General features: G+C 36.2%; 1 protein-coding gene across 1 annotated transcript in view; it reads left to right on the top strand.

Annotated features, from left to right (window-relative positions):
- Positions 1–18,546, top strand: part of RASGRP1 (RAS guanyl releasing protein 1) — a 44,250-nt gene extending 25,704 nt beyond the window's left edge. Inside the window, exons 7-16 of the mRNA XM_070931348.1 lie at positions 615–731; positions 1,689–1,964; positions 4,657–4,737; positions 6,075–6,179; positions 7,447–7,556; positions 8,280–8,424; positions 12,500–12,536; positions 13,473–13,619; positions 15,981–16,351; positions 18,415–18,546. Of these exons, the coding sequence (XP_070787449.1) occupies positions 615–731; positions 1,689–1,964; positions 4,657–4,737; positions 6,075–6,179; positions 7,447–7,556; positions 8,280–8,424; positions 12,500–12,536; positions 13,473–13,619; positions 15,981–16,351; positions 18,415–18,546 (1,521 nt within the window). The remainder of the gene's footprint in view (positions 1–614; positions 732–1,688; positions 1,965–4,656; positions 4,738–6,074; positions 6,180–7,446; positions 7,557–8,279; positions 8,425–12,499; positions 12,537–13,472; positions 13,620–15,980; positions 16,352–18,414) is intronic.
- Positions 18,547–24,009: the final 5,463 nt, after the last annotated feature.

A 24,009-nucleotide genomic window follows, 5' to 3' on the forward strand; every position in this document is an offset into this window, starting at 1 on the left:
TTACATTCAATTCACCATCATCAGCATACCCCTCAAGGCTATCAGTGCTTGCTGCTAAATGGGGTCTTTAGAAGTGCTGCAGTGATCAGTCATTTCCCTTTTTCAACTGGCTTAGCTGACATTGCCAGCATTGTTGGGATGGGGGCTGAATGGATTGATACTGAGTATTGTATTGTGAGAAATGCACAAAAGCTGCCAAGAACGTTGGTACCACTGTCCATAGAATATGGGAAAAGGAAATGGGCAAGATAAACATATGCAGGAATCTCTTACAGCATGTGGCTTGGTATCCATCTGTTTATATTAGATACCCATGCTAGGTCTGGTTCTTTTATCAGATCATGTTTTCTATGGGGGGGGCGGTTCAACATTAAAAGATTTGTAAACTAAAACTAAATTTGTAAACTAAAAAAAAGCATTTATCTAACTCAAAGCTAGTGGGTTAGATAACTACAGAGCAAAATTTTGTTAATAACACTGAATAAAATGTATTTAAACCTGTATTAGGAAAAAGTTCCTTTAAATATTATTGAGATAACATCCAGTTCAATTATATTAATCAAAAATACTATATTTTTCATCAAATAATTGTACTGCCTTTTTTTTTAATACAGAAACTTCATCAGTTGCAAAATTTCAACACATTAATGGCTGTGATAGGAGGTCTTTGCCACAGTTCCATTTCTAGACTTAAAGAAACAAGTTCTCATGTTCCTCATGATATCCATAAGGTTAGTTGTACTTTTTCCTGGTTTTTGTTTATTTCACAATATCCCTGTTAAAGTTGTGCAAGCAATTTAGAAAGACACTGGGCAAAGTGAGCCCCAATTTTCTGAACGTGCTGTTTCAAATGTTTAGGTACTGTATCCTCTTACGAAGTTACTTCATTTTGGTGGCAATTCCACAGGAAGCGTCTTTGTTATATATGCACACATGCTGAGATGGTATCTTGTCATTTCACACCTTGAGCCAAAGATTGGACAACATCTCTGCCATTTTGTTATGCATTCCTGTGAATGATTTGCAGAGTTTTAATTAATACACCATCTTTCAACTATAAGACCATTGAAAACAATTCACCAATGTGTTTCAAAGATGAATACATGGTAAAGATGATGAAGTTCATAAATATTTAAAAATTATTATTCTATTTAGCAGTTTGGAAATAATGATTAAGTTGTTCTGGTCAAAGTTTGCCATTGAAATTGTATTTTCAAAAAGAGATCATTTATATAGGATTCTAGTATATGATTGCAAAATGCTTAAATATATGTCTCAAATGGCTATAATGCTAAGCCATAATTTAATAATATCAGAACATGTCACAATGACTCTCTGCAAAGAGGAATTGCAAATTTTAGATTAACTGAATCTGGATAAATGAGTTTAATCTAAAATTTGATGACTGAAATTCTAATTTGTGCGGCTGACTTTCAATGGACAATAGCAGTGCTTAATTTAAATTGGAAGCAGAGATTTTTAATCACTTCCTTGCAGTTATGTCCAAGGAGGGGAGTTTATGAATTTATTCTTATTATGCTTAATTATTACTGCGCATTATATCAAAACTTAGATGTTATACTTGTGTTTCATTGCAAACTTGCTACATCTATTTATTATATTATACTAAAGTGATCCCAAATTATGAACAAAACTGACTGAATTTGCTTTTGTTGGTTTGCCTTTAGATATTCAATGAAATGACTGAATTGCTCTCATCTGGTAGGAACTATGATAATTACAGACGTGCTTATAATGAATGCAGTAACTTTAAAATCCCTATACTTGGAGTACACCTGAAAGATTTAATTTCACTTTATGAAGCTATGCCAGATTACTTGGAAGATAAAAGAGTTAATATGCACAAATTGTATTCTTTGTACAATCATGTCAATGAATTGATACAGCTGCAAGAGATAGGCCCTCCTCTGGAAGCTAACAAGGATCTTGTCCATCTCCTTACAGTAAGTTTCTATATTTATAGATTGTATTTTATGTAATCTGCTTTCACTTTTTTTAAAGTTAAACCAGCCTGAGATATTTTAAATAGCTCAGACCCTTTGAAAGTCTCTGCTCAACTCTATATAATGCAAATATTTAACTGATAGGAAAACAGTTTCTTTCATTTCCAAAAAAAAAGTTAATTTGTTTTCTCCATACTCTTTAGTTCCACTAAAGAGTCAGCTGCTACTTTAGTTGCTTAGTACTGTAACACATATTTCTGTAGAATATTTTAGTTAGTGCCAGAAATGGCTTTCATTTATTTTGGATTTCTGAATGTTTAGAATTATAGAAAAGTCCTAAACTACATTGCTTAACATCCATGTCAGTGGTCCCTCACTGTGAATGTTGAATGGATAGTAGCTGTATAACAGATAATGAAGCTTATATAACCAGCTATGTAAGAAGCTGGTTCAACATTATTAGTACAATTTCTTGGTGCTTTGAGCCTTTGATTTTGACAAAGATTTTGACAGCATAACACCCTGGTACTAAGATCTGAATTGGCTCTAAGACCTTAATCCTAAAAACATTTTTCTAATTATATTTCAGCAAAATGATACCTGCTCAGAATTAATAGATTGTAATCTTCTACAAAGCTAGTGTAAAGCTAAGAAAGAGTATAAATACCAACGCTTTGTTGTGAAAAATGAAATAGGATTTTAATTGCTAATATTGCTCCTCTAAAAATACTGTCAATATTTTTTAAAGCTCAATTCAGTGATTGAAATGAATCCACGCAATAGTTAACATATGTGAAATCAGGACATTTCTGGGTTAGGCCAGAGATAATGCTGACTGAACTTTCAGTATTATTATTACTCTAGCCTTTCCTAGCTTGGTATTCTTCAGGTGTATTGTGACCAGAACTCCTAGAATTCAACAGATTGGGGAGAAATGGTCTAGCCTGTCCTGACTTCTGCAGCCCCATTCCTGTTTCAGTGCAGCTATGACAAGCTTCTGGTTTCATTTGAACTTCACTTATGGTTAAACTTAACAATAGTGAGTGGAATCATACCGTGCTCCTTGAGGAGAAATTGATTAGAGACTTTATATTATGATTTGTACAGGTAGCCCTGGACTTACGTTTGGTTGCTTAGCAACTGTTCAAAGATACAAGAGACCTGCCTTGAGGCTATTTATGACTTGCATTTAAAGTTCCAACAGATGCCCATCTCCCAATAATCATGTGATCAAACTTCAGGCACTTGGCAGTATGATGATTTTCAGCATCCCGATTACCATTTTATTACGGTTTTGGTAAAAAAAAAAACCCATGCCTTTGGGGAACAGTTGGTTTGCTTAATGATTAGGATGTTCACTTCACAACTGTGGATTTGCTTAACAATCACTATAAAAAAGGTGTAAAGTCAAGTCGATCATGTAACCAGCCCATTTTATGATTGTCATGACTTACGACTGTAATAGGCAGACTCTATTACAGTTTTAAATTGACTATACTACATATAGTATCTTATTCTTTTATTTAACTGACTCAAATCCTCCTCCTCCCCGCCCACCGTATCTCTCTCTCTCTCTCTCTCTCTCTCTCTCTCCTCTCTCTCTCTCTCTCTCTCTCTCTCTCTCTCCCCCCTCTCTCTCCCTCTCTCTCTCTCTCTCTCTCTCTCTTTCTCTCTCTCTCTCTCTCTCTCTCTCACACACACACACACACACACACACACACACACACACACTCTCGCTCACAGACAAATATAGTTACCGTATTTTTTGGACTATAAGACGCTTCAGACTATAAGACACACATTAGCTTTAGAGGAAGAAAACAAGAAAAAAAATCTGCCTCTGCCGCCCGTTCGCCACCACCACAGCCCGTTCACCATGGCCGTTTGCCGCTGCTGTGGCCCGTTTGCCGTGGCCCGTTTGCCACCAATTGCTGTAAATGGGCAGCAGCAATAGGCAGTGGCGGCAATCCCCGCCACCTAGAACAGCTGATCGATGCTGCACCAACGCCCCTCCACCCCTGCAATATTTGCTGTATAAGACGTACAGACATTTCCACCCACTTTTTTTGGGGGGGGGGAATGTGTCTTATAGTCCGAAAAATACGGTACCTCTTTTTGGATCATCTTGAGCAGTCAAAGGGGAAGATTGTAGGAACAATGAAGATTATATATTAATTTGCTCATGATCCTTTCCTGTCTCATTGTCATAGTTTCTAGAAAACATTGGAATCAGGGAAAGGGAGAGAACTATATAGTTGTCTTTCCTGATATCACAACTAGTAAATGTGAGCAGATGTCACAGAATAAGGCCTGACAGGAGGTTATTTAACTGAATTGGAAAGTTTACATCCATGAACCTGAAATCCTCATACGTAATCTATTAAGATTTGAAAGTGGGTAACTTTCCCTCAAAAGAGATCTGGACTATTTTGCCACTGCTTACATTTCCAGAATTTTTTGTTTCCAGAAAAATATATTTAAAATGAGAGTACATGAATAAAATGCTTTTGGAGTAAGGTCAATTGCTGATATCATATCAGCTGGAAAAATGTGTTCATTTTTTGTTTGTAATGTCTAGGCTCATGATATCTAGGTGTTTGTCCTATATTAGAGACCTCAGATTCAGAAAAACACATTTTTGGAGAACACTATGGCATTTTGAAAGTAAAACTGTTTTTGTATTTATTTCCAGTTGTCACTTGACCTTTACTATACAGAAGATGAAATTTATGAACTTTCATATGCTCGAGAGCCAAGAAGTCACCGGGCTGCAGTAAGAAATTTTACTCCAAAGCAGGATGTAGAGATAATTTAATTATATTACAACAACAATTATAATAATTTAATATAGACTATAATAGTAATTATTAAATACAGTAAGTGCAATGCAAATACACTTATATATTGCAAACATAAATTTATATGTTGCAATAGCAGTATTAGCTACTAAGATATGCTGAGGGCAAAATTTAATAGGCAGGAAAAAGCAATTCAGTATCCAAGTACAACAATAACAACAAAACCTTTTCATAGCCAATCAGTCTGCTAGAGCAGGGAATCTTCCACTGACCAAAGACTTCACTTAACTTTTTTGAGAGGAAGAGGCATGTGAAAGTAGAGTTTCAAGGCATTTTTTAAATTATGATTTATTTGTTAAGTATGACAATCAGAAGATATAATACATACAAACCAAAAATATTGCCCTACTAGTGAAATATTTTAGTAGTTACACAATAATCTTTAACTGTGCCATCATTTTCAACAGTCCTGACCAGAATTGTCTGTGAGGGCTATAAGAGCTGCATGTGCTAGTGGAATCATAAATATGAAATATCCCCGAATCACAAAATATCTAAGTTTAGAAACTTCTGAACCACAGTTTCTTTTTCACAAGATCAGCAATATCTTGGAAAAGGCCAGTCCAAACTTCACACCATCAGTAATAATGGCAGGGGATGATGGTTGTGAATATATCCTTAAGAGATCTTCTAAAGCAGAAGGTCTTAAATAATAATAATTAATAATGAATGTCTTCTTTGTATTACAGGATTGGGCAACTCCCAATTTGCTTTTGTGACTTTCGGTCTGTTGCTTTCCCCAGTAATGCCTCCATTTCTGCTGACATTAGTTATATGCCCCCTCAGAAACAATATTTTTTTTAAAAAAATGAAGGGCAGTCTCCTAGTGTGCAGAGTTCACAAGTGGCTGAAAAAGGAGGATAGATTATGATCCACTAATTTGCAACCCCCTTTTTGCCTTTTTCAAAGGCAATCTGCTTCATAAGAGGTACTTTGCTCTATGGTAGTGGCTAATGATGTTATCCAATGTTGTTCTGGATTGAGATTTTCAGACACAGAGTATTAATAGAAGTGCTGATAATATGGGAAATTAATTAAATTTATGTGCCACCCAACTCTCAGCAACTCTACATAAAATATGTAAAAGGAAATATTACATAAAGTAGAGTTACCCAAACTATCTGGCAGTTTTGCTTTATTAATGCTTAGAAGTACCATACTAAATATTGAAATATTATAAACATATAACTGCTTTTAAACATTTATGAATGCTTTTCCTCAATAAATATCCAAATACATTTTACATTTTTAGCCCTTGACACCTTGTAAACCACCAGTTGTAGCAGATTGGGCATCTGGAATTGCCCCCAAACCTGATCCAAAGATAATTAGTAAGCATGTCCAGAGAATGGTAGATGTAAGTATGCTATTTTATTTATTATAAACGTTTTGTGTAGTCTTCTGAGTCTTGATTAATGGTATATTGGTTATGGGGTCCATTGCATTCCCATTTCCATTTGGATATTACTAGAAGATATGTTTATACTACTGCTGTGCTTCTAGATCTTAATAACTTCTTTTTCATTTAGTTTATTTCATTCCAGTCCTTTGTTTAGAAACCCCTGTAAAAGCACTTTTTCAAATAAAGAGGCTGGAAAGAAATATATGGCTACCACCTATCCATATACCACCATCCCCATGGGAACTAGGCCATTATGTACTTACAATAAATAAAATCTAGGCATTGAACTTCATGATAAGATGTTGTTTGCTGTCTAGTTTAACCCTTTGTCCCAATTCCTGATGTGAAGGAACATTTCTGCTAGCAGCTTCCCATGACACAAATCCATAGAAATGAGTTTCAGAGTAACCAGAATTAACACTTTTCCCCCCCACATGATTACAAATCTGAGACCTGGCTACAAAACTTCGAAAAGTGTAGCTTGAAAATCATGGTGCATAAACTCTGAGAGTAAATGGTTAAGACACCAGACTAGAAAGAAGGAGGTTCTGAGTTTTATATTTATTTATATTTCATGTTTCTAGTCGCGCCTTAGCCATAAAAGCGACTGCGTGTCTTTGGGCCATTTCCTCTCTCTCAGCCTAACCCACCTCATAGGGTTGTTGTTGGATACGTTCGCTGCCATGAGTTGTTTGTAAAAATAATAAAGGTGGAATACAGATAAATAAAACAGCAGTTTAACAATTGAAGGGAAAGAAGGAATAGCACTGCAGAAAAAGGCATTGTACCATTTGATGTTAGAACTAAATTATTTGCCAAGTTAAGAAATTTATTTGAAATTTTTAAATAAGTACTTGACTAAGCTACATGTTGTGCATTATATATTATGCAGAGGATTACATGTAGACCCTATATATAGAGAGTACAGAAGCTAAGTACTGCATATAAATGAAACACTTTTAAATGCCACATAATTTTTAATGAATTTAGAGAAAAGGAGAAATTGATTTTTTTCATTATATGATACCATTTTAAAAAGTATTTTAAAATTAAACCATATAAACATACCAAATTTATATAGCTATTTGTACATTAAATGCTATTTCATAGAACTGGAAGGAACAATGTAGGCAATATAATACAATTTCCTAGTCAATTAAGGGAACTGCAAATGGTTTATTTCAACTACAGCTTTTCTTATTTTCCTATTACTTCATTGCAGTCTGTTTTTAAAAATTATGATCATGATCAGGATGGATATATTTCTCAAGAAGAATTTGAGAAGATTGCTGCAAGCTTTCCTTTCTCCTTTTGCATAATGGACAAGGACAGGTATTTACTAATAAATGTTCTCTGATTATCTTTATATGTGTATCATTATTCAAAGAAAGTATTGGACTTGTATAATATGTCACAGAATTGTACGTACTTATATTGCCCCCTTATTCTTACCTTCTTTGAATCCTTAAGTTTGATTCTCACCGAGGATAGGATTTTCAAGATCATTCCTTGAGCTTTTGACCAGTTGACAAGGCTTGTCCACTCTCTTTGTATGGTTGTTGGATAATGTCAGCGAAAAGCTTACTTATCATGCTTGGTCTCAAATAACTGACCTTAGAGCAATAAATATTTTATATTTAAAGGATGCCTAGTGTACATATTCCCTTTCCCTTTAAGCGTGTTTATTCTCTCAGAATTAGAATTCATATAATGCAATTTGAAGGTACAGTGCTGGTAATTATCCCCCAGCCTGCTTCTTTGTTTTGATAATTGTACAGCATGTTCAGGATTTTTTGTGAAGGCTGCTTCTCAAGCTGGTTTTGAAGAACTATTAAGGAGCCCTTGTGATCTCCTTGGCAGGATCGTGTAGGGTGTGTGCTTGTGTGTTTCATGTACTTCTAGATATTCTTTGCTGTGAAAATGAATTAGTGCTTTTATATTAAATGAGCTGGCAAATGTGTGGCTGAATTGAAATGAAGGGGGGGAGACACTATTAACTCCTTCTGCTTTAGATGCATTAAGCCCCAATTGACCTTTTTGTTTGTTTGTTTGCAGGGAAGGTCTGATTAGCAGAGATGAAATTACAGCTTATTTCATGAGGGCCAGTTCAATCTATTCAAAATTAGGCCTTGGCTTTGCCCACAATTTCCAGGAGACCACTTACCTAAAGCCGACATTCTGTGACAACTGTGCTGGATTTGTAAGTTTGGGGATAGGGGGTATTTGAAAAGTAAAATTATATCTCATGATGTGTGTAACAAATTGTTATCAGGAATTGTTCGGTTGCAGTAGTAACTCCAGCTTTTTGTTACTATGGAATTTGTTTCGTTTCATTTTTGTGCCTTTAATACTTTAATTACTGTTAATCAGAATGGGCCATACCTTCATTATGAGGTGCATGGTTTGCATAATTAAGGTTTTAGGTCAAGTTTTAGAGATTTTCAGTTTTAGCTGTAGAGCTCTGAGTTCTCTGATGTAAATCCTGAAAAGTTGCTGCTTCCACACCATATTAACCATTGATCTGATTCAATGGAGGCATTGTTCCATCATGGAATTCAATAGTATTGAATGTAAATAGTAGATGTCAACCAGTAGATGTCCTTTGAAGGCAATGACTAGGCCTTCTAACCGTCTCACCTTCTATCAAATGGCTGCATCATGTGTCCTTAAGCTTTAAAAATATATTTCATTATTGAAACATCTGTATTCTTACCAAAAGAACCTTACTATATCTCAGAGCTCTTACTAATCTCCAGACATTTCTGGTTGACTTTTTGTTTCATAGCCTTCAGTTATAATTTATGGCACCAGTTCCTTATAGTTTCATGAGGAAAAGATTTAACCGTCTCTGACTATAATACTTGATAGGAACCATTTAAGCCATCTGGTTTAACTTTTGCTATGCATAGGAATCCAAATTAAAGCAACCAGGTGCTACCTAACCTCCCCTTCAACACATTAATAAAATCACCATCACTTAATTGTTAATTGTTCTATCACTGTGGAACCGCTGTTACTCTTAAGGATTATATTTAACAGTCAGTACTTTGCCTTCCTTTAACTTAAATCTTTTATTGCGTGTCCTGCACTTTGGAATGAGACAGGAAAAATATGACTTTCTTTGATGTGATACCCTTTCAAGTATTTGAGGAGTGCTTTCATATCCTCATCCCACAAAATAATGTTTACTCATAGCTAAATATACCTACCTCCTTTGATCTCTCTTCATAGTTTTTAGTTTCTTATGTCCTTCTCTGAATCTGTTTCTATTTGTCTGAATCCTTGTTAAAGTGTAGTGTCCAGAATTGGTTACAGTAGTTGGGGTAGGAGACTGATCAAAGCAGAATAAAATGGAATTATTACTACTTGTGATTTGGAAATCATGCCTTTTTTTGATGCAATCTAAAATGTAATTTGCCTTCATTATAGTCAAATCCTTTGTCTTCTTTGCAACTATATCATTCACTTTTCAAACAACTGCTATTCTGAGACCTTTTTTGAAAGTATTTTAGCTAAATTAGATAGCAAATCTCCCTGTCTCCCTTATTATAACTGTGCATTTGATTTTGATTTTCTAACTGAAAAACTTTGTAATTATATTTGTTAAATTTCATTCTGTTACTTACAGTATACCGGTATTTCTCAAACCTACTTGATTATTGTTTTTCATTTCATTTCTCTCAAGTGGTATATTACCTATCCCCCAATTTTTGTTATTCTGAAAATTTGATAAGCATTTCTTCCACTTCACTTCACCATTCAAAATAATAATAAAAAAAGAGTAGTAAAATTCCAGGATTGATATTTGTGGAAACCCCACTTAATATCTTTTTTCAATTTGATGCTGAACCATTGATGAGCGCTCTTTGAGTATGGTTTACAAGCTATTTAATTTGCCATGCCATCCATTCCACATTTAAATAATCAGCGTATTATAGGTACTTTGACAAATTCTTTGCTGAAGTCAAAATATACCTATAGTATTCCTGCAATTTATGAAGGAAATTACCTAATCAAGAAAGTGACGAGGTCTGGCTAGATTTATTAGTCTGGCTATATTAACAAATTCATGATGACTTCTGATAATTTACTGCATTTTGTAATTTTTGCAATGTTTGTAGACTTATGCTTTTACTATTTCTAAAATCTTCTCAAATATTGATGCCACAGATCTGTAGTCTCCTGGTTCTTCCTCTCTCCTATTTGTTTTTTGTAGAAAAGATCAGATTTTTATTCTTTCAGTCATCTTGTCCTTCATTGTTCTTTGGGAATATTTCAAAGGTAATGCATAAATATTACTTCAGTATTTTAGGAAGTGATTCATTTTGTCTTAGAGATTTACACTCATTCAAAATAAAGTAATATTCCTTATCGTGTTTCTATCAGACTCAAAGTTTAGTCCTTCATTTTGTGCTTCACTATTTCTTAATAGAATATATATTTTGTTGAAGAATACTGAACCAAACAGGAATTCAGTAGTTCTATGTTTCCTTTGTTTCCTGCTACACCTTTGTGTTCTTTACAAAGCAGTTGATCTTTTGTTTTCCAGTGTACATATCTGAAACCTTTTTGTTATTACCATTATTTATTAGCTTCAGTGCATTCTGCATTTTCCCTTTCCTGACACAGTTCTAGAGTTTTCTGTTTATATGATTTTTTTGTAATTTGACCCTTCAATTTTCTGTATGTATCTTCCCCCCCTAAATTTCATAATTTTTTTTCATAGCTACATTGATGCTTTTCATTGGAATTTTTTGCAGTTGTGCTTTTGACATCTACTTTAGAAATTTGCATCCATCTTGAGTTTTTTTCTTCTTAACTTCACCTAGGGTGGGATCCTATTATCATTGCTTTAAGTTTATTAACATTTGTTTTTTGAAGTCCAAAATGAATATTTGAGAATGCTCAGTTTTAGTTTGTCTTAATAGTAAGGACTTCAGAATTACATGATTTCCACCTGTTCCTTTTAGTTTCTTTTCTAAGCCCCCGCAAAGATTAGCGTGAAGTCAAGAATCTTCTTATGCTTTCCCCAACCTTATATATGAGAAAATAGTCATAAAGACAAGTCCAGAATTTCCTCCCAACTGATAGCAGATAATTAAAGTCCTCCCTCACTACAACTTCACTTTCAAAGATGTGGTATTTGCTTCTGGATAGTTTTGTCCTTCTTGGTTAGGACAATAGATTCCAATAGTTTTTATTTCCTCCTCCACTAATTTAAAATCCAGATGCTTTTTACAGCATTGCCAAATTAATTCACTTAGACTTCTAAACAGGAATGCATACAGTGTAACTCTAATACATGCAGTATATGTATGTATTAGAGTTACATAACTTCCTTTCTGTTGCTTCAGTTCATGGAATAAAGTATATGTTTCATTTGCTATATTCCAGAGCTGTCAAACTCACGGCCCATGGGCCAGATGCATCACATGTTGGCCACGCCCACGCCTGGTTTAGCGAAGGGGAAAAAAGTCACTATATGTCACATGACGCCGTGATGACACGTGTTTCACACCCCTGCTATATTCCAATCCTTGACAGTCTCTTCAGATGATTCATTATACCTGTTAAATCATATATTTTCTTCTGTACTACAATCGCAAACTCTTTTTGGTTATTTAGCATATTCTGAACATGAATATGAAGGCATGGAAGGCTACCCATTTCTACTTTTAATCTCAGGGATTATTTAATAGTATTATTCTAATACTATTGAATTTTCTCTGAAAAACAGCTTTTTGAATTCCTTGCACTGAAAGTAGCTATAATGTGAGTCAGGAAAAATGATTAGTATTTAAATCTTCATAATGATCCACAAACCAGTAACTAACTGTTCTTAAACTTGTATAAATTAAACTTGTATAAATTGCATCTTCTCTTGATCATTTTAAATGCAGTTCACAAATCAAAATAAAGTTGGAATTATTTTAAAATATTCTAAATGCTATGAAAATTGTAGAGAATGGTTAATAATTAACTAAGATAAATACAGAATCAGAATATTTTAGGTTGTGTCTGTTGTATTGTACCGTTATTCCAGGGGGGCGGGGGGGGGCGGGGAAGATAATTTCTTCTTTCATTGCTTTTCTGCATGGCATTTTGCCTACTTATATTGAGGAAAAATACTGCTTTGAAATAGAAATAGCCAATACGTCTTACATTTTTGATGATTTAATGAAACTAAACTTTGAAATAAGAGTTGAAATGCAGCTTAAATGTATTGTTTAACTTGAATGCAATATTATAATGTGTTTTTCCTTATTTTTTTTTAGCTTTGGGGTGTTATTAAACAAGGATATAGGTGCAAAGGTAAATAACTTTGTTTGAATTAAATAATCTTTTGATGGCAAATTGTCCATTGTGGTATGGACAATTTTTTCCATTTGAATAACAGATTTTAAATTATTTTAGGAATGGGATTTTTAGCATAAATAACCTAGAACCTAAAATTTTCCCTATCTATATCTATATTATTCCATTGCTTTGTTCGTTTCCTGGGTAACTGCAAAATCTGGGAACAAACCATCGGGAAAATATGCAGAGATTGTTTCATCAGTTCATGTTCATCTTAGATTATTAACTGGCAGGTGATTTTATTGAAAGGTGTAATTTGACTTTTAGTTAAGTAGCAATGCCATATAATACTGTTCTATATTTAAAAGTATACTTTAAATGCATTAAAGGTATGAAAAAGGCTTATCTCTGGTAAAACCTACATAGACCTGAATTACAGTTCATGTAGCGTTTTCTTGGTCTTTAGAAAATTTGGAAAGAACAGACAGAATAACAGAGTTAGAAGGGACCTTGGTGGTCTTCTAGTCCAACCTCCTGCTCAGGTAGAATAAGCCTATACCATTTCATACAAATGGTTGTCCAATCTTGTCTTCTAGTGTTGGGGCATTCACAACTTCTGCAGGCAAGTTGTTCCACTGATTAATTGTTCTGTCAGGAAATTTCTCCTTAGTTCTAAGGTTGCTTCTCTCCTTGATTGGTTTCTATCCATTGCTTCTTGTCCTGCCCTCAGGTGCTTTGGAGAATAGCTTGGCTCCCTATTCCTTGTGACAACCCCTGAGATACTGGAACACTGCAATCATGTCACCCCTAGTCTTTCTTTTCATTAAACTAACTGCTTTAATTTAGGAAGTAGGAAAGGAATTGAGATAGAAGAGGAATTAATATGTGGAATTAGTATTTTATTTTTTGCCACTAATCTAGTAAACTGACTTTGTTTTTACTTGTTTCAAGATTGTGGAATGAACTGTCATAAGCAATGCAAGGATCTAGTTGTATTTGAATGCAAAAGAAGACCCAAAATGACCACTGTGGATAACAGTCCAACATCAGCTCTTGCATCTAGCCTCTGTCCCATGGGACTTAAAGAGCATATGCATGGTAAGTTCAGTTTAATGAAACATTCTGGTATTGTTTGTTACTCAACAGTTTGTCTATTTTTTAAGAATAATAATAGCTAATAGGTAGTGATTTTCAAAATGGTGTTCCATTGTTAATACATCAGCAAATTCCATCCACTCTGCAAAAATTGATCAGGGCTTCCGAAGACATATCTACTTAGGAAACAAATGTTATGTGTAACCTTGGATAGTGGATGATCACCCTTTCTATGCAATATTTTTGTTTTTGAAGCCAACACAACTAATTATCGGTACTAAACCAAGTAAGCAATAAGTAGAACTGTATTACAGGGCAGGGAGATGCTCCTTTCAATGTTTCAGCATAAAGACAATGATAGTAATTAAAATATATTATTTGTAATTAATGTCTGAATTCTAGCTAGAATTCACACAGATTTACAAAGATATGTATCATTGAGGTGTTTTTTTTTGTTTGTTTTTTTTTGCATTTTATGTATAATAGGTAAACCTTCAGGTTTCTGGGTTCTATAATCTCCCAGGACTTGAAATGGACATCTAACATTAGAACCATCATTAAAAAGGCACAACAAAGAATGTGTTCTTCCTGTATCAACTCAGAAAGCTCAGACTGTCCAAGGAGCTGCTGATACAGTTCTACAGATGAATTTTTGGAATCTATCATCTGTACTTCTATAACAGAATAGGTTATAGGTACAGAGTTCAACAGATAGTTAGGACTGCAGAAAAAACTATTGAAACTAGCCTGCTTTCCACAGAAGACCTGTATACTGCATGAACCAGAAAGAGGGCTGAGAAAATAAACTGGACACAATTGTTTCAGTTCTTCCCCTTAGGATGCTGCTATAGGCATTGCATACCAAAACAACTAGATACAAAGACAGCTTTAACCTCCTGCCATCACTCTGCTGAACATCTCATTTCTACAGCACTCTCTTATGTCTAAGGATATTTGCCCATGTAGTAGGGCTATATTACTATTATCCTTCTCTTCTTTTGCCTTCTACTATTAGTATCTTATGATTATATTACCTTTTTGTTTATATATACACTGAGAGCTTATGCACCGGAAATTCCTTGTGCCAAATTCACTTGGCCAATAAAGATTCTGTTCTGTTTGCTATTATTCTATTTCTATTTCCTATTCTATTCGTATTCCTGTTCTATTCATATACCCTAGCTCAGAGATAAATTCTTTAGAGTTTCATAGTACCATTGATGGATGGAGATATAATGAAAAAACGTTTTGGACACGCAGCTTATTTTGCCAACACTTTATTAGAAGGTATTTATGATACATATATTTTAGACAGTAGTTCCTTCTAAGTCTCATGCACTTTTTATCCAAACTACAATTTCTGTTTAAGGAGTTTGTCTATCCCTGTGTCCAATTTTTCTTTAGATGCCTCAAACTTACTTTCTGACCTTGACTTTGACTCCTTTTCTAGACTATAGAACTACCTTTCCCAGGCTGGTATTCTCTGTTGTGTTTTGGGGGTGTTTGGAGAAGTCCAGTATACCTGAAGAACAGTTAAATGAAAGCTACTGCTGAATTTTTTGAGTTGTTACTTTACAAATAAGAGATTATATTCTTGCTTAATATTGTGAGCGAGTATTGGTAATGAGTAATGGAGCATGATCAGAGAGAAGAAGATGCCTTATACTGACATAGACCTTTGATTTGTTAGTTCAGGCTTTCTGACCCAAGTATCCTCTATAAGGGTAAACTTTTGCTTCCAGAATTCTCAGACATAGCCTGGAATCACAGATCTGGGGCTGAAGTCTCTATTCAACTTTGAGTGGGCTGATCCAATTCAGTGCAGGAAATTGGAGTGTCAGGCAGGAATGTTTTTCAGTTCTTCCTGGAGATTTCAGAAATTTAATATGATTTTTAGCATGTGTATATATGAACCCAAGTTATTGTTGTTTGTAAACCATAGATAATATGATAAGATGTGTTATCTAACCACAGTTGTTCATTAAGAAATAAGGGTGAAAACAAGCCATAGCTTAATGTCATGTATGAGATCTGATTGAGTAGCCTTTATTTAGCAGTGATCATTATGAGCATGTCATTATATCCGTTATTTTTTTCTATTGTAAATCTTGCATACTCTTAAACCATCACTAGTAGGATATAAATGTTTCTCACCAGAAAGCATTAAGTTGTAAGGCCAATATTGTTAATCTAATGGACAAATTACATGATGAAATGTATAGTAATGCTAGAAATAAAGTTAAGGAAGTAAAATAAATAATGGTCTTTAGATATTGCCTTTATTATTTTCACTCCAGAATATTGTGTAACACATTATGATCCCCAGTGCTCAATGCTTGTGTTCTACGTTTTCCCCCACTTTAGGGCTGGAGGAAGGAGGATATCCATTTCCTAATGGTGAGGTGGTTGAACATAATGAAGGCAGCAAAGATAGAACTATTATGCTCATGGGAGCATCAGCCCAGAAAATCTCAGTAAGGCTAAAGCCATCTGTGGTACACAAGGGTATACAAACTGATATAATGATGGCGCTTGGTAATGAAGTGTCTAATCTACAAAGAGAGTCTGGAACATCATCTGAAAGTAGTTTTCTCCAGCCGTCTCCTATGTTTCCATGTCCAAGTCCACTTCTTGCCCGGAAAAAGGCGTATGTGAAATGGGAAAATAAGGATTGCAGTCAAAAAGTGAAGGAAGATCCACAAACACTAAAACCCACATATCAAGAACTAGAAAAGGTATGAAATAGCTTTGAAAACTGCACAGAATAATTGAGACTATGCGGAAACCATGTAAACTCTCTTGCTCTGAGTTTGAAGTATATAAACGAGTACTTTTTTTAAATAGAAATTTTCAGGTACACCAACAGCCCTTTATGACACTAAGAATAAGTGAAATAAGTGCAAAGATCCTGTGGCTAGGCTCCTTGAATTTCTGGTTTTAAAATGACCATTTGAATTAAAAAGGATATTTCCAAAATTAATACAGGTAGCCATCAAGCTACTAACAAGCATTTAAAGACTCCTCCTCCAAACTACCGTGTTTCCCCGAAAATACGATCCTGTCTTATATTTTTTTGAACCCTAAAATCAGTGCTTGGCCTTATTGCCATGTGCTCAAAAGCCCATGGGCTTATTATCAGGGGATGTCTTATTTTGGGGGAAAACAGGGTACATATGACCCCATTTCAAAGTTACAGCAGATGCAGCGGCCCAGCAGTCATTTGCCCTTATCACCCACCACAAGGTTGCTGCAGCACCCCTTCACTTCTCTCCCCACATCCCACATCCCCCCCCACCAGAACCCAGCAATTCTTGGCACCCCTCCCCCACCCACATATGCTCACACAATGCTTACCTTTTAAAGCTCCCTACCTCATATTGTGGAAGGAGAGCAGACTGTGCATCCCCAGGATGTGATCCAAATGTGGCCACCATTTTGTTCTCTCTGCTTGTAGGCCAGACAAACTGCTTCATTTTGCTGCCTTAGAGAGGTCTGTACAGTGCTTCAGAAGCTTCTGAACACCACTGTGCAGACCTAGGTCTTGTGGCAGCAACCTGAATGTGGCTGCCATTTTGTCCCCACACCCACAAACTGGTGGGGACAAAATGGCAGCCGCAAGACAAACTGCTTTGTGTGGGGTGGGGAGGAGGGTATGGGATCCAGGTAGGCAGGGAAACAGGTCCAAGACCCAAGGCGACCCCAAGGGGTGGGAAGTTGTTCTGACCTAGGCTTCCTTAGAAAGTATAAAGCACAATCTTAGTCCCAGCAAAACCTCTTTTATTTACATGGCTGTGAATTATTGTCATTCACAAGGCTTCACAAAGAGTCTTTCAGGAGAATGTTTATAAACACCCACCTTATCTCCCTTGGAATGCTGCCAGAGAACTAATTGCCAAATGCAGGGCAAGGCCAAACTTGGCACAGAGTCATACAGAACTTTTCAAAGCTTGAACCTACCAGATGAACTAATTGCTTCCTGCAAAAGCTCACATCCCGTTCGCTCCTCTTTTATGTCTTATGGGAGGGGCCAAACATCTCCAAGCCTTACTCCCAAGTTGACCCTGTTTTCATAATTGTTCTTGTCTTCTGGCAGCTCTGCGCATGTGCACACTGGGAACAGGCTCCCGCTGTTCTTCTGCCTCACTGATGTCAGACTTCGGAGGCAGCACATAATTATCAGATGGCCTTGGTCCCCTCTCTGCCTCTGATGCAGAGCCCTCATCCGAGCTTTCCCCAGCCCCCAGGCCTGACCCAAGTTCCTCCCCAACCTCCTCATGGTCCAACTCTGCTGCCAGCTCTGCTGGCCGCCGGCAGGCCACAACAGAAGTGAAGTAGAGGGTGCCTCAGGAGCTGGAGGAGGCCTGGGGCAGGCTACATGTGGGCTGGGGAGATGATGCAATACGAAACTGGACCTGCTCCAGGCGCCCAAGGCTTCCCCCATCTCCGCTTAATAACCCATGCAACTTGAGTTACGTGGAGAGCCATTATCCATCACCGCCTTCCTCCTTTCCTGCGGAATGGAAAACTTGGGTAGGCAGAAGATTCATCAGTTAAAATATTTTCTTCCAGTTACTTAGAAGATGCTGTTTGCAAATGAAAGATGTGTTCACCAAGCTCTCTTTTCTCAGAGTCAATTGTGATAATTGCTCTCCTTTTGGGCAAACAACTGTGTATTTTTCACTCCATTTACTGCTCAAGTCACATAATTCTTAAACTAACATGCCATTCAGGCAAGTGTTCCTACTAACAAAACTAAACATTCAAAACTATTCTGTTCTGATGGTATATTTTTGTTTAGGAAAGAAATGTTCTGACTGCAGAGAATGAAGCTCTCAAGCTGCGCCTTAAACAAGCTCATAAGAAGATTGAATTCCTCAGCATTCAACGAAATCACATACTGGACACTAGGGAACATGGAGATTGCTTGTAGCTTAGAAGAAAGACATAGTAAGGAAAAGGATAAAGCCAGTGGGTTTTCTGAGTGTATTTAAGTGTATGCAATTAAATGTGTGCAGCATGGCAGGAATTTAAAGTAAGGTTGTCTTATTTTGATTGCTGTTAGTACTTGTGGATGTATATATTTTGTGCTATCAGTTTAACTAGTTTACCTTCTGTTTGGCTGAAACTGCGTCGTTTGGAGTTCCTGTTATTTTTAGAACAAGGAACACACCTGTTGCCAAAGTAACCAAACTGCATTATCAAATAGGAATGTGTACCTTGGGCTAATTGTTGCTAATTTTGGCAATGCAAACTTGAAAATGGGTATGGTTTTTTATTTGAAACTTAACCACAAATGTTGCTGCTTGAATGGGCATATGAGTCAAACAGCCATTTACATATTCTTTTTGAATTGGTTAGTCTCTTTTTCTAAGGATGCACATTTCAGATAGGCAGTTCCAAAAGCTTCCTCTTGGCAGCGGTGCACAGAATATGGGCAAAAATATAAAGATGCTAGCCACAAAGGTACAATCAAAGTTTCATTTGTTTTTTATGTACATTGCACACACACACACACACACACACACACACACACATACACACTGTGGCATGGTAGCTCAATGACTTAAAAGATATTGGAGAAAGTCTGTATTCCAGCAGTTCAAGTCCTATCACTGTGTGACAGAGTGAGCTCCTGTCACTTGCCTCAGCTCCTGCCAGCCTAGCAGTTCAAAACCATGTAAATGTAAGTAGATAAATAGGTACCACTTCATGGGAAGGTAACAGTATTCTGTGGTTCATCAAACACTTTGTGCTGAAGCATGATGTCATGCTGTCCATATAACTGCAGAAATGTCTTCGGATAGTGCTGGCTCAATGGCTTAAAGAAACGGAAATGAGCCCCACCCCCCCAAGATGGCTACAAGTAAACCCCACAGGGACTCCTTTTCCATACACACACACACACATACAAACCAAACTGACAGAACTGTGATGGCCTTGGCACTACACCCTCCAGTCTCACTATGCGAAAAGATTTTCAACTTGGATTTTGGCACTGACATTCTAAAACAAAGTCAAAATGAGCAATTTCACTGGCTATAGATTTGCATGATCCAGCTTTAAAAAATACCTTTTTTAAAAAATATCCCCAGAAAAAGACTCCTGATACTGATGGTTTTGATTTAGTTTCTATTGTAGTCAATAGACCAGATTCCTTTTGCTTGAAAATCTTTAATCAGTTCAGGCTTTCATAGAATACCTTTTAATGAGAAGGAATGAACCAGATTAGCAGCATTATTTTTTTACTGTGCCACATAGATTATTTCCCGCTGACAGTCAAGTCAATGCTGGTCAGTTTTGGTCTGTTATGGCCATATGTTACAAGGTAACTTAGCTATAATCTTATTGCTTTTTTTTCCTATCGGGTGGGAAAATGTGGCTCTTTTACAACCTGTGGACTTCAACTCCCAGAATTCTGGGAGTTGAAGTCCACAGGTTGTAAAAGCCACATTTGCCCCCCCCCCCCCCCCCCCAAGCTGGAAGTTGTAGATAATTGTTGACTTGACTGTTGAAAGATACAATGCATCTCCCCTGGGAATACTTATTACTCAGTTCCAAAATTCTGATGACCACCTCTCCCTGCGTATTTACAGACATTTGTAGCACCCTGTGATCACCTGACCATGTTTTAGAATGGTTTTGCTGAAAATGCCATTTACTTCATGTTTTCAGCACACACACAAAAAAATCTATAGCAAACCATTGCTTTCCCTAAAAGCCTCAGAATTTGCTTAGTGGCCAAGGTAACTGCTTTATGATCACAATGGTTGTTATACAGCTGCCACAAAAAGCTCATAAAATTAGGTCAATCATGTGGATGAGCCATTTTACGATCATCATTAGTTATAACCATGATGGGCAGGCTCCATTATAGTCATAAGTCAAGTAGCCATACATGCAATGTATTGATACAGTTAGAATGCAAAATGAGAAGAAATAATGTGTAAATTCAATGTGTACCAATGTGGTAGAAACTAAGATGGTTTGCAAGAATAGAAAAGAATGGAGAGTTATAGCAAATTGTGATTGTGCAAACTGATTTAATTGGATTTCTTTTCTCTTTTTGCACACCACTTCTGTGCTTTGCATAACATTTGGCTTGCACTGAAAAGGAATAGCAAAAAGAAATAGCATGTTGGGTATGTACAGTACGTATTTATGCTTATAAATACAATATTTATTTGATTCCTAGTGAAAGGTGCTATACTTCTTTTTCGACCATTGTGAAAGAAAATATTCTCTCACTTGCCAAATCAAGTGTGCAAGATTCCCCAGTCCTTCTGCACTTTTGCCAACCCAATCACTTACAAATATCTGTGTACCTTCCTTGACCTGCAGAGTACCTCTTGTGTATATCTCTGACCATAATTCAAGAACCACCTGATAAGCACAAGCGATGCTAAAAGCCACTTTCATGTCTCATGTCTACATTTCTTTTTTAATAGTAATTTTATTAAAAATTGCAATTAAAATTGCAACAATAAAAATACAATTAAAGAAAAAAATAGAAAAGAAAATAAAGAAAGAAAAAGAAAATATATAAAGAAATGACTCCCCTCTTCAACACAACAAATATAAACAATTATAGTAACATATTACCCTTAAAAAATAACTATGACTTCTTCCCGTATCCTATCTATTATCTAGAAACAAATAAATAAAACCTCATCATTTAAGCCCTCGTGTTAGCAAAAGTCAATTAAGGATTACCAGAGATAACGTATCTATTTTAACCTAGATCAAATAAAGCAAATTTATATTCCTTTGTTTTACTTCTAATGTTGATCTTTAGTCCCTTCAAATAATGTCCTAGAACTTGCTTTCTTTTCACTTTTTTCTCCTGTCACAAAATTCTTCAAAGCTTTAACAAGTCTCTTTTGTAAATCCAAAATGGGAAAATTATCCAGCTCACTCTATTGATTTGTTATTTGTACATCCCTTTTAATTGTTAAGAAATGAGCTGGGTTTTATTGTATTTTTAACATAACATCATTTTCCATGTCATTCTTTACAATTTCTGAAGGTGATTACAAAAGAAAAGTATGCAAAGCTAGTGTTCTTTTAAAGGCACCGACTACGATTTGAGCAAGTTGGCTATTCCCTCATCTGCCAGAGCTCTAAAGCCACTGGTGACTGCTGTCTTGTAGTCCTCTCACAAGATGGAATTGTCTGGAACACTTGTGGGTGATCTCAAGTGTTCTTGTCTGGAGGGGAATTACAAACAGCTTGGTTAAGTTGTCTCTTCATTCTGCCATGGTTATTGGCTCTGCTTTTCATGGAACTGTCTTGAGTTCTTCTCTGGAAATGTATACATTTGCATTCCATAATGATTCTAGAACTGACAAATCAGTAGTACACTATAAAATATTGTGTAGCACACTGTTGATTTTCATGTAACTTTTGTTCTATTTATTTACAACCTTATTTTAAGGCTTTGTTCCAAATGTAATTTATTTTTTGTAACGATGTATTTCCCCAGCTAAAATGGTATTTGTACTTTGTATGTAATATATAGTTACTCTTTTTTTGAGTAATGTCATGGTACTATTACATTTGTACATTTCCTTGTAAGGCTCAACTTAATCTGTTAGATTCTTTAAATAAGTAGCTTTTGTAATTTAAATATTTTTCAGAAACATCTCCAATTGATGTTAGGTAAGTCTGATTATTTAATGTAAATTATTGTATAATAAAAAGGATCAATGCTTGTTTTTTTAAGGTTGAACTGAAAACTAGAAGTTATACACTAAATGTGAACTGAAGCAATGAAAATCGCTTGATGGCATTTGATAATTGTTTGTATTCTTTTCCAATATTTGCTTACCTTTAGCAGTCATGTATAAGCCAGCATAGGATGCCCCTTTAAGGGGAAGCTGACAGTTGTGATGTGTATGTCTGTTCACATTGAATTACCTTTTTTTCCTCCCAGCCTGTGCAAGTGTTTTTGTGTGTGTGTGCACACATACATATGTACCATGTTTCATATGTACCGTGTTTCATGTCCTCAACTTATGAACATAATTTTGATCATAAATCATTGTGATTGTAAGTCATGGCACTCATGTGACCAGAGATGATTTTTTTTTTACCATTTTTATATTGGTCTTTCAGTAAATCACATAGTCGTTAAGTGAATCCATTCTCAAGGGAGTGGGCATTTTTTTGCCAGAAACCAGGAAAAAGCATTGCAAGTCAGTTATGTGACATGGGATACTATAATTGATCACAAATGCATGCCCATTGCCAAGTGCCCAGAATGTGCTTCTGACCATGGGGGTGGGGGGTGGGGAGGAGGCAACATTTTATAATGGTTGAAAGTGTTTTAGAGATTGTAAAATTCCCTTTCCGAAGGCTGTTATAATTTCAAATGGCTGTTAAACAACTAGTCATAACTCAAGGACTATCTCTACACAAGGTGATTCTGTTACATGCTGACAAAAGAGTAGTAAAAGATGGACTGATAAGATTTATATAGACTCTTATATTTTCCAGAATGAGTTTTTATACGATTTAGTGGTGCTTCTCTCCCTAGATAATCATGGATAACAATGCATTTTTGTAGTAATAAGTAGTGTATTAGAATTCTGTGTGTAAGGGGTCTTTTGACTGTCTGAATCCAACCTTCTGATTAATGGATGAATTCAAATTAAAAGTTGGCTTGTCCGATTTCTGCTTGAACACAGCCAGTGTAAGGGCCAAAGTAAATGGTTCAATTGTCAACAATTGGGAAGTTCTACCATTTAAGGCTAAACATCCAAGATCTCTTGGCTCAAAGGTTTATTTTTCAATTTTCTCATCAAGCTCTTCGCCATTCTGCCCCAGCTACGGAACCCAAGAAATGTAGCACACACAAAATTCCGAACAACTCCGTTTACTACAAACACAGTCTTTTTCAAATGCAGGCTATTACTAAAAATGTCCTTAACAGCCTGCCAGAAATTCCAAAGATTAGATAAAGGCTTACAAGAGTTGGCAATTAGCCCAGAAACCAGGTTTGCAAGGAAAATTCACACTCAAATGCTCAACGGATGACTGTTGAAATGTTTCTTGCAACGTTTGCCAGCTGTGTGCAAACTTAAATAGGCTAAGGGAGTGGCCAATTAGCCCCAAGCCTTATTCTCGAGGAGACCTCCTCCTGAGTAACCACTCCTGAGGAGACCTCCTCCTGAGTAACCACTCCTGAGGAGACCTCCTCCTGAGTAACCACTCCTGCCTTTTGGCAGCTCTGCGTGCTCGTGCATTGAGAAGAGGCTCCTCCACTTCACTTGAAGGAGCCTCTGGAGGATCTGAAGGCCCTGGCTGAATCTCTGCCTCTGGCACATCTTCAGCCTTCTCGCTGTCCAACTCGAGCCCCGGCTGCACAGGCTGCTGGCGCGACACCACACCAGCCTCC

Source organism: Pituophis catenifer, unplaced genomic scaffold, assembly GCF_029215685.1.
Source record: "Pituophis catenifer annectens isolate HBS135680 unplaced genomic scaffold, rPitCat1.0.hap2 SCAF_1, whole genome shotgun sequence".
Taxonomy (NCBI): Eukaryota; Metazoa; Chordata; class Lepidosauria; order Squamata; family Colubridae; genus Pituophis; species Pituophis catenifer.